At 40.4% G+C, this 12,430-nt stretch overlaps 1 protein-coding gene across 3 annotated transcripts in view; it reads left to right on the top strand.

Annotated features, from left to right (window-relative positions):
- The first annotated feature begins 668 nt into the window (after nt 1-668).
- LOC6589136 (nesprin-1) overlaps nt 669-12,430 on the top strand; it is a 112,511-nt gene continuing 100,749 nt past the window's right edge. Inside the window, exon 1 of one of the 3 annotated variants that reach the window (XM_026988509.1) lies at nt 669-2,701. In XM_026988509.1, coding sequence (XP_026844310.1) covers nt 784-2,701 — 1,918 coding nt within the window. In that variant the 5' untranslated portion in view covers nt 669-783. The remainder of the gene's footprint in view (nt 2,702-12,430) is intronic. The other 2 variants (XM_026988512.1, XM_026988511.1) reach the window with 2 other exon arrangements.

The raw sequence follows: 12,430 nt of genomic DNA on the forward strand, positions 1-12,430 counted from the left end.
CAATGTCTCTCGCGCTTTAAAAAGTACAAGAAAAATACCCATACACTGGCACAGACAGAGAGAGGCAGCGAGAGAGAGCGAGAGAGAGACTGGTTGAAACATGAGCTTTACTACGATTACTATATGCCTGCTGCTCGGCTGCTGGACAAGGCGTAGCATGTTGAACGACGACTGCTAACGGATACGACGATTCAGATTCAGTCAGTATCGAACCGGCTTTCTACCCCAACGTTGGGGTCTTGGATTGGGGACTTGGCAGCGAAAAAGTGTGGGGCCTACAATATGAAAGAGTGTATATTTTTTCGCGGAGTAAATAAAAAGAGTGAAGTGGAATCGTGAATTTGCTGAAACAAGAAAAAACCTAATTGGAATCTTCTGTGAGAATTTGTTCTTACCAAAACGACCCAAAGGCAGCGTCCGTTTCAGTGCGTATTGTGTGAAGTTTTATGGCCTAAAACGCAAAAGGCTGACGTGATTAAAAAATAAAAAAGAAGTGGCGTATTTTTTAAACAAATTAAAGTTGATTTACGTGCGCCAGGAGGAGGAGGAGTAAGGAAAACTGAAGGCCAACCGCCGGGGGTTGGTTCGAAGGGAAAAATCTTCCTGTGAAAATCCATGCCCGGAATGAGTGTGCGTGTTGCGTGAGAAAAATCAATTTTGGTTCATTTTGAACGCAAAGGAGAAAGAACGAAACAAGGGGCAGCCAAGAGACCGAAAGAAAAAAGGGCTTGTCCAAATGAGAATTTGCTATAACGAAAGGAATTCAACGAAATCGATGCTATCATGGCTGATAGCACAGATCCAGGCAAGGATCCAACCATAGATGCCGGCGGAGGAGAAGGAGGTGCTGCTGACGCGCCTCCAATCCCAGCTGTTCGGCGGCGTCGTGCGCATGAGCACAAATCCTCCTCGAGGGAGAACGTCGAGGAGCAGGAACAGCTGGAGACATCCACAGTGACGCGAACGTACATGAAGACCATTACCACATCCTTGACCACATCGAGCAGCAATCTAGAAGAGGAATACGCCTCCAGCTGCAGCAGCAGCAACCAACGTTTGCGCCAGAAGGTGGCCCAATACGAAAAGGTCTGGTCGGAGGGCCTGGCCAACACCGGGAAACGTACCGCCGAGGAGAGCTCCGATGAGCTAAGACAGGACTCGAACCAGGATGATGACCAGGAGAATCCCTTCGACATTGATGTCCACGAAATCGAGCGACGGTTGCGTTTGGAGCGACAGCGCGGTCTGGCCGAGGCGGAGGCAGCCAAGCTGGCCTTTCAGCAGGTCCAACTGCGGCACACCACGCCCCCACCGCCGTCGTCGCTGCCGCGTCTGGTGGAGGTGACTAGCGAGCAGACAGCCAGTCCGTTTAACGTGACCTTGAGGACCACCAGTCGGATGAGTCCCGGTGCCGATCAGGGGAACGTAGAGGAGCAGCTGTCGCCCTTCAATGTCACCCTCCGCACCACCAACACGCGACGGCACGCCAAGAAGGTGGAACTAGAGCGCTTCCTGGACGGCGAACGAATGGTGAGAGAGGTGCCCGCTGCAGACGGGGTAAGGACCATCATTACCTCCTCCATGACCAGCGATGGGGGCTATGCCGAGGAGAAAATCTATCGCCACGGCGAGGGATATGTCTCGCCGCGTGACTCACCCTCGTGGTCGCGGTCGCATTCCAGTTACTCCGGCAGTGAGCGGTCCAGTGTGACGCCACCGCGTAGCGTGGACTTGACCGCCGGCGGCAGGAGGATACTCATTAAGCTGGAGAACGAAACCGAACTGGGAACCGAACTAAACGACGAGATAGATTCAAGTGCAGCGAATCGGCAGCAACACTTTGGTGGCAGACAGGACGCGGCCATGGCAACGGGCAACATTGACATTACCGTTGGTAGCAGCAACCCCCGCAGGCGTTTGTACCAACAAACAACCGTCCAGGTGGGTGGCAACGTGGCAGCAGCGCCACAACAACAGCAACGTCCCCGGGAACTGGCCCTCGAAACTGGAGGAACGAAGAAGAAGACAATGCCACTAACATCCACGCCGATTGGCACGAAGGAGCAACCGCAGGAGCGAAAGGCACACGGCACAACGCCGCCAATCAGTCCAGCTGGAACGTGCCAATTGCGTGGTTCTTCAGCGGAAGAGCAACGGAAAATTGTAAGCCACAAAACGATAACCACCACCAGCAGCAGCAGCAGCACTACGAAATCGAAATCCTCGACCTCCTCCTCATCCACGGCCACGTCCACGTCGCGCAAATTAATCGAAGATTCGCCGTCTCCATCGCAGTCGCAGGCCGTTGGCGATATCTCGTTTACCGCCTCGCAAATACGTCTAAGTCGCGATAACCTATCGAACGCCGGCGATATTATCGATAACGATTCCGATACCGAGGGCAGACCGGCCAGCAGCATTGTGATTGTGTCCACACCCTCGCGATCTGTGACCCCGTCAACGCCCAGCACCACTCCGCACACCCCACACGGCCCACACACGACAGCAGCCCACGCTCTCAGCGGCATTGGCACTTTCAGCAAGAGTCTGCGACAGGATTATCAGACTCAAGTACAGCAAAGTGGCAGCCGTGGCAGCAGCAGCAACGAAAACGAGTACCAGGAATTCCAGTCCACAATGGCGTCGATCAATTACGCCCGCAGCAATTCCCAGTACGACAGTCATATCAAGGAGAAACGAGGTAAACCCTTGATCCAAATAGCCATTAAAGAAGGTGGAGTGGGAAGAATTCAATCAATTCACGTCAACTCTACTTTTCTCTCTCTCTCTGTACCTCTCTCTGTAATGGTGGTAAAGCGATTCAGAACGGTCTGCTCGGGACGTTTCGCCTTTTGAAAGGATGAATTTATAGAGAAAACAATGCCTTTTCCAGCTTCTAACAAAGTAAAACCTCTTGAAGAGGATTGTCTCATTTCTATAATTTCTAAAAATTATTTTGGAAAAAATGCTTAAAGTTTGACAGATTTTTGGCAAAAATCAGTTCTTTTTTTATCATAGTACTACGTTAGACCTATCTTCGGTATCTTCCGCTTTCCAGAGTGCTCAATATCGTTATGTAATCGATCTATATTTGTCAAATTACTCAACCAAGCTTTCTATATCTCTGTGTATCCCATTTTCTAAGTTGTTGTGATTGTAATTGGGATTGTGTTCAATCTAATGTTCTCTTTGCCTTCATCTTTAACGCTAGCATATTAACCACCCAGATTCGTGCATTATAATTCTGGATCACACAAAAAACTGAATTCTGTGTTTTATAAGACAATTCCTTTTGGGAATCATATTAGAACCACAATCAGAGCTAGAGCCTTAACCATATTGGCAGATACCGCTTCTTTTTAGGTATTTCCCAACAAAAAATTCAGCTAAATCTTAATGAGTTTTAATGGCCATATTTGAAAATCAATTTGGAAACCATTCTTTGTTTTCTCCATACCAAATTCCGCTTGGCCTCATTTCCATTGATTTTTACCGAAATTTCTTAAGTCTTAAGTGCCAAACCACTTTTTTAAAGCCACAAACTTCCATAATCCCTTAAACTCATTCATTTAGATCTGATAGAAATAAGATAGAGTGGTAAGGGGTTCCAGAGGTAGCAAAAAGGCAATTTTCATGATATTTTTACAAGCAATTGATGAGGATTATCTTTTTAATTGTAATACAATTCCATTGGCAGCACAATTTTGACGTATGACAGTAGTACCATATACCTCTCCCATTAAAAACGTATGACTGCATTCCTACATTTGCCTATAATACTACAAATTTCCGAAATACGAAGAAAGGTTTCTATAAAAACCCAATCGATTTAGTAATTTTAAACAAATTAAAAATATTTCCAGTGGTTTTTATCGAATGTCGATCTTTTTCGAATCGCTCTTGTCATTCGTAGAAATTGTGTCCTTTCGTTTGTTGATAATTTGTACAACGAATCGATGTCTATCGTACGAGGCGAATGATTCTCGAATGAATCTCGATTCGTGCGAAATTTCTACACCGAATCGAATATCATTCGCATCATGTGCCGCCGAATGTTTTGCTAATGGAACAGGTGTATTAGATAGTGATAATGATTTAGCGATAACAGGAAATTGCAATATTTTGCACGACTTTTCCCTTGGGAACCGATATATATGGGCATTCGAGACGCCACTCGTCAAGACCAATAGAATGTCAAGGTCAGATCGGCGGTACTTTGTGGTTACCCACAGAGAGGGGGAGATGTAGACTTAATTAATTATTACAGACAAAACAATCGATAAAATAAGCTGCCGAAATGACATCATCCCATCCATCCATCCACTCACAGGCCGGCCGCTGCCCGCCGAAACATTTGTCGTCGACGCAATTCGAACTTCCAACTTGTTTAGACGCTCGTCTGCTGTGTGTGTTAGCTGTTTTGCTTATTTTGTTATAAGTCAGTCGGTCGGCTGGTCGGTCGATTGGCTGCGCCGTGCCCTGAACTTCCATTTAGCGAGTTGTACGGAGTATACGAGTCTTATTTATATACTCCACGCTCGCACACACACAGTGCGTTTGTTATGTATTCGACTGTTGGCAAGCAGCAGCGTTGGCGCTGGCGCTGGCACTGTGCTACCTCTTTCTTGGCAGCCAAAAAAGCACTCGAAGCAGTCGGCCCACCAAACTACCCCCCAAAAAGATCTACAGAGGGGGGGGGGGGGGGGGGTCTATTATGTGACCTCCTCTACTCGGCTGTTATTATGTTAAGCACAACAACCAATTAAGTGTCGGGCAGAGGCGGGCAGGCAGGCTGTCTGTCCCCCTTTCTCTCCTCTTTCTTTTTGTTCTCTTTCTATGTACATATATATCTGTTTTGTTGGGCCGATCCTTTCAATGAGTAGCGCAATTTTTGGCTGCACTTGACGATGATACCAGTACATGTCTAAATATCTCTATATTTGTATCTGTATCTATAGATACGCCCTGACATTCACTTGTCTGTATGCATTATCTATCAGATATATATATATGTACATATATGTATGATTATCATGGTACAATTCCATCTTTTATGGATATTGCATGTTTGCACTCTTTTTTTTGGGGCTTTCAAAAAGTTTTGTAGATTAGAACGGACAGGTGACTATGGACTATGTACAAGAATTCAAGTTCAAGATGTTATTTGGGGTTTTAATGGAGAAGTATAAGGGTGTTCAAGAAACTGTGTAAAGATTAAGAATTAATAATTTTTATTGAAGAAATATTAGTAAAATTTGGGATCACAGAACTTACATTTGTGCGTTATACTAAAATTAAAGGCCAACAATTGGATATTTAAAGAATATTTAGAGACCTTGGGAATAATTGCAATGTACTCATATTAAACCAGGAAAGTTTCAAAGACCTACTAAATTGCTTCAGGTGATATTCGATTAAAAACTACATTTTCCCTTATCCAGAAACAAATAATTATATTGTTTAAAAGTAATTTATAGTCATAACTCTTATAGATTTCAAATATTTCACCATTTCCTTCATCATTACTGATTTTTCACTTTTAAAAGAATAATAATAATAATAATAATAATAATAATAATAATAATATATATAAAAGTATATGACATCTTTACTTATTTAAGTATTTTTATTCGCTATAAAATGCTGGTAAAGATCTATAAAGTGTAATATCAATACTCTATGCACATGTCGGAGATTATAAGATTATTCTCAGAGTATTTGGTTTATGTTCCTGTGCATAAACTGTCTTGTTTCCACTATTTGGCTGTCCGTTATTCTAGTCATTTACCTATTCCATTTTTACGGAACACTTGTTGGTGGGAGAGTGTTTGTAGAGGGGCTCATTCAGATTGAAGTAGCGAGATGATGAGAGCCGTAGTCCTTAGAGTTGTTAAGTGCAAGTGAGAGAGAAATGTCTGTCCCTGATTTGCGTCGTAGATAGTATTCGGCATAAAAAGAAGCCTTTGCAAAGATTGGAAGTCAGTATTGAATCAGGGAACTCATTGTTTTAGCGGATCTATGTGAGAAACTTGACTTTGGGGATCCTACAGATAGAGTTTCCTTGTACCTTTGAGACCATTGTATATCAAACATACCCCAAAGATATACCCTAATATTTCTACGATATTCTATACCACAAGTTGATAAGATCATAAATCGTTAGACATTTTGATGTGACAATTAGTTAGCATAAATAAACTAAACGTTTGCGTGAGTTTTAGTATTTTCTTGTTCAATTTCCTTTGCTGAAAGATTCCTCCTCTACCGTGGAAAGGAAGTGCCTGTCAAACATTCTGATGTGGCGTGTTGCCCGAAAGGAACTTGTCGACTCGTCGACTTGGATATATGTATGTATATTTGAGAAAGCAACGAAAACGAAAATTTGTGCCCCAAATGTGTGTTCGCCCAGTGATTGAGTATCGCGAAACGCTCTTGACACACACACACACACACACACACACAGCACAAGGCACACGGCACTTTATAAATTTCTAATAAAATGCATAAATGTACGTCAAGCCTTCACTAATTGATGGCCGGGCAGCGGGGCCCCACATGTATCTCACATAGTATATGGAACTATTGATTGGGTTAGCTTTTGACTTTGTTTCTGTCCCACTTTCCAAACAATTATATACTTAATGCCATTTTAATGGCTGAGCAAAAAAAACACACCACAAATAAAACCGCTCAACTCTTTCGAATATTTATGGTATCGATTTCGACTCCCGTATCACACATTGAAGGTTCATCAAAAGCCACAAAACCAAACAAATTTGACTATAAATATGATTTATGTGGCGCCTCGAGAGGAGGAGAGAGAGAGAGACATTCAATGCTCAGCTCAATGAAAATTAACAATATATTTTAAAACAAAAGGGAAACGGGAACTAGTAGAAAGGGTAGGGGTTTCTACAAGCAGAGACCGAGCTTGGAATGCTCTCTCAGACAATGTTCGCTTTGCTTGAGAGATCTATTGATCTATTTTCTTTAGAATTAAACTAGATTTTCTTGGAAATACGCATTTTGAGACTGGTTTTTCCTACGACAGATAAGTATGTGTTTGATAATAAAAAAGCATAAGGATATGCTGGATTGTTGCCAATGAAAGATCATTCTTTATGATTCTTATATTCTCATTTAGGATGCTGTATGATACCTCTGTAATCTGCGTAACTTTCCGTGGAGTATTCCCATCTTAGCTATGTGATATAGTAGTTCCATCAAAGCTCCATCTGGTTGATGGGTAGTTCCTTCTCCTTGTTACAGCCAAATGCAAATACCCCTTGCTCTAGGGTATACTCGTATTTGAAAACCATCTAACGTTATCCGATGTGATCTATGTGTCTGTCCGTCAGAGTGTAATCTACACACACACACCATAAAAACGGACCGAAACGGAACAATCCCAGAACAATCGGCACCCCAGCAGCCGTACAACTGAGATCATCGTTGAATTATTTATTGAAGCAGCTCCATTGCTGTCGCTGTCGCTGTCTCTGTCTCTGTCATTGCTGCTGCTATTGTCGCTGTCTGTCTGTCAGTCTCAATATTATTTATTGTTCAATGTAGTTTAGCGGCATCTAATTGATGCCTGAAATATGGTCGCCCCCTTTAGGTGCCGTTGAAATCGAGAGATTTGTAAATTAAGAACCAAAACAAGTTTACGGCAAACCAAAGTTCAAGTGTACACCAAACAAACGCTCTCTTGGATGCAGAAGAAGGCTCTTAACCCATTTAAATGGTGGTCTGCTGTGGGTGCTGTGGCTGTGGCTCTGGCTCTGATTCTGGCAGATCATCTTCCGCACTGTATATTGCGGTAGAGCGCAGAGCCATTCTGTGTATCTCTTGATAGAGCGCAGAGCCATTCTGTGTATCTTTTAGAAGAGCGAGCTCTGGCAGAAAATTATGCCCTGAATCAATCGGTGGCGGATCCTCCTACACATCTTCTCGAAGCGGATTCAGACAGTACTTTTTTTTGTCTGATTATCTTTCAGTTAAGCGGGCCAGTATGGCACGTTTTTTCCGATCAGATCCTGATAGATAACTCTCCCTATTTTTTAGTACAGAAGTAGAAGAAGTAGTAGAATTCTGGCAGATCCTTTTCCATATCTTCTTGTTCCTCTGTATCTTCCAGTAGAGCGTATTCTAGCAGACAACTCTCTAGATTTTGTAGTAGAACGGACCCTGGCAGATACTTTTCCATATCTTCTTCCCCTGTATCTTTCAGTAGAGTCGATTCTGGCTGCTCATTCCCTCAATCTAACAGATCGTCCCCTTTAGATCTTCTTGTGGCAAAATTCTCACAGATGTTGGTGGCATGTGGCATAGAAATTCGCATACATATTTCGGCTTCCCTCCTACTTCCATCAGTATTTTTTTTACAGCTACGATTGTGGGCAGTGGAATCTGTTTGAAGTTTTTGTGGTAGCGCTTCTTTGATAGATTTTTTGCCCCACTTTGCTGCTTTACAAATAAAATTGATTTATTTTTTGAGTATTAGTTTTTTATTTGCTCTTTTTTTTTAGGTTTAGGTGCTCAATCATTTATTTTCATTCCTTATCTGTTTCGTATTAGTGAATGGTATTAATGACAAAAATAAACAAATAAACTAAGCAAATAAACGCCTCTAGATTTTGGTTTTTATAGTACACAATCGTCTCTGGCATGACGCAATCCCTAGTCTATCCATGAATACAATATATGTATGGATGTATGTGTAAAGTACTTTGTACATATCATACATATTTGCTTCTAATATTTTCAAGTAGCTGCGAAAGAAAACAATTTATGACATGTTCAACGGAAGATGGCAGAGGCACAGATACAGATACAGCCACAGACACAGACAAAGACACAACCTGTTGAAGGCACTCAAGCGTTAAGTTAAGTAATACCAGAGACGCTTTCAACAACATATTGCCCGCCCCCCCTCAGCCACCAAACAGACAATTTATGCACATTTCTGTCTTATTATTTTATATATGACCTGTCGACGGGCGACGGTCGCCCGCGGGTGACAAACACAACAAGTGCACCGCTCGACACACCTCAATGGGTTTCCGTGGGTTTTATGGACTGCAATTTTAATATAAATTGAAATTTAAACGAAATTTAAACAGGTGATGTTATAATTAGATAGACCTGCGTTGAGCTGGATTTCTATATTTAGGACTACAAAAAATAAAAATAAATACAATAGAGGAACTGGAGCTAAGCAGCAATGTGTCACCTACACGACATGTATTTCGTTTTAGGATTTTCACGCCCGAAATTTGGTCCTAGCCTCGTCATGCACAGGAAACTTATGAAAATAAATGTAAATTCTCGTGAATTTCTTGGTTATCCATCAATATATCTCGGATGAAAGAAAGGATATTATGATCATATTAAGATCATGCAAAAGTCGAATCTGTTAATATTAGCTTCTAGTGCTTTTCCGTACACCCTCTATGGAAGGTCAAAAACTAGCTTTCACTCTTTTTTCAGAACCATATCTCTGCCTAAACGACTGAACTTCGGAATATAATCTTGAAAAAAGTCTAGGTCAGCTTCAGTTTAGATAAAGTACTTACTTTTTATATATTTTTGGTCGTTTTTTGAAAAGGTATTTAAGATAGGGAATGGCATTTCCGATTTGATAAACTTTTAGGTGGAATCAATTTATCTTTGACTTTGTATGGAATTCTCTAGCTTTTCATTGAAATTGAAAGCTTCAAAGTATTTGTGATTATTTAACAAATATTTAACCACAAAACAAATATCGCAAATGACTTGTAATTATCGTACATTTGTTTTGAACTCTAGCTATTTGTAGAAGAGACGCTACGATAGTACTTAGGTAGTCTTTTTGCTCATACAAAATTAATCAAACAATAAAAATAGTTTACATCCTACATGATCCAACATTCTATGTATGAATTCTATATGAACTATTGTATGGAACTATTGGAATCTCGGGTGCCACACTTGGATTGGAAGATGTGAATAATAAATATATTAAAATATAATATTTCTGCATCGATCATCCAATCCATAAAATATTTATAAAATTAATAATTTTTGATACTTTCGGAATTCAAACTAGAAAATTAAAGTCTTCCGTTTATAAAATATGTAAAATCCCAATAGTTATGTATCTTTAGGCAATATGACCTTGAAAAATCTTCAGAATTAGTGATGAAATACAGGAAGAATTTCCTGAGGTGATATCTTTTATGGCAGTGAAATGTGAGATAACCCTAGAGAGCACCGAGTTTCAGCTATTCATTTGTTTAATCTTTGAATACCTAGTAGAACCGATTAAAAGTTGCACAACGCTTCTCCGCTGCTGATATCAGTATTTGACAAAGAATGTTCTTTGTTAACAATTTGTTAATCTTAATTACTAATTGTTGATTCTATTAATACTCCGCCAAGAGCTTTAATACCATAATCCAGTGCAGGCTGGGTAGAGGGATATGCAAATAAAGGAAATCTTATTGATTGGGATTACTTTTGTAATTAATTTCTTAAAAATAATTATACATACTGCAGGTAGTGGTGCCAACATCCCAATGAGGGGGTTAGAATCGTACTCCAAAACCCCGAAATTCTGAGCAAATAAACATGCATTTTTGTATTACGGAAATCCCCCGATTCCCCCTTTCGAGACTCGACGCATTTCCGTTTGCTTTTGCCCCCAAAAACATATGCTTTATATCGGTTCTACAGTCAAACATTTCCCGAACATCGAAAGCACTCCCCTTTACAGCCTTTTGTTTATGCAAATGTGGAAGAACATTTTCTTGTATTCGTTTTTGTTCGTGTTGTGAGGGAAACCCAAACAATTAGCTATGCGTGAAAGTAAATAAACTATTTTTACAATTCGGAATACTTTATTTTATTCGGTCTCTGAGCTACGTTTCTATTTGTGTGCCGTCTGTAACTAGGCCAAACCCCAGACGATTGGGCGACTGACTGCACAGATCTGCCCTTTTGCGATAGTTTTCTTTCTTTTGCTGGCGAATTTTTCACGCTCAATAGATGGCCAGGAAAAGTCAGGTTTCATTCATGATTTTTCAATGAACTACCGCCAGTACCTTTAGACACGCTCATTAAACAGAAAAAATACCAAAATGAGCATAAATAATAATCAGTCGACCCATCAGTATAACCATCATCATTAACTCAGTGACTGACTGACTGGGGAGACTGCTGGGGAGACTTGCCTGCCCCCCATTCATAAGAAGAACCGACAACAGAAGAAAACAAATTATCGGCGCTCTTGGAATTCTTTGTGTTCTCTTGCTGTAGAATCTACACACCGCCTGAGGGGGGACTATATGTGTTTTGGGGGTCTGGTAATCATTTCATACATCATTATTGAAATGGAAATTGAAATTAAAGCCCGAAAACCCGAAAAACCCAAAAGTCATTCAACTTGAACGCTCAATCTTTACTCTTTGGCCTGCTTTTTGGGTGTCCATTGTTGAGTGTTCATTGGCATTGAATATAAGTTTTAGGAAGAGGGCTATCCCAAAATTGAGCCACGATTCGGGTGTACAAATCATGGACTCTTCGATATGCTTTTACTTTTTGTTTGGTGTATAATTTCGGAGAGTGTTTTGGGTTCGTTCAGACTTTATTTTGGTGTTCAAGATGTGTAATTGGAGTCAAAGATTTAATTGGTGTCTAGAGGTTTTTTCTTTTGCTTTGAACTTTGGGCTGCTTTTCTATAGATTCCACTGTATTACTGTACAGATTTTCACTCCCATTCTTGTAAATTACGTATTTAACTCTTCACCGATAATTCAGATACAATATTTCATATTTATCGACCTAGAAATCCCTTATAAAAATTTCCATTAAATAAATTCATTTTAAGCCTGAAAAAAACCTCAAAAAAATTGCTCAAAACATTTTTATTTGGTTTTAACCAGAAATATGTGGCATAAAATGGAGTTTAAACCAGTTTCACTTGAAAAAAATTAAATAAAAAAAATGTATTGTTAATTAAACATTCAACAATACGATACTTTGAAGCTGTAGATGTTGCTGATTTTCAACAATTTCATATCACGTGCCAAGAATGAAATACCCACAAAACAGCTCTCTTCTCAGAGAGAGGGAGAGACTTCTTTAATGAATTCACTTTTACTTGATTAGAAACAAAAAACAATATCTCCCCATGTTTGTCTCTTATGACCTGATGCGGCTAATCGTATTCCCAAACAATTAAGTTGTTTTGACCAAAAGTGTAGCCGCCCCTCCTCTTCAGCTTAGACTCGTTTCCAGTAAAACTTGATATTTTTGGTTAACAAAAAATCCTCTTCTGACGCTGAAAACCTTCTACCGCTTTTGGTATTTATACTGAATAAATTTTAATTTTAAAAATAAAAACTAGTTTTTCCTTAACTTTTGGTCTCTATTATATTTTTGGTTTTGCACT

Source organism: Drosophila persimilis, unplaced genomic scaffold (genome assembly GCF_003286085.1).
Source record: "Drosophila persimilis strain 14011-0111.01,24,50 unplaced genomic scaffold, DperRS2 tig00000191-arrow-pilon, whole genome shotgun sequence".
Classification (NCBI taxonomy): Eukaryota; Metazoa; Arthropoda; class Insecta; order Diptera; family Drosophilidae; genus Drosophila; species Drosophila persimilis.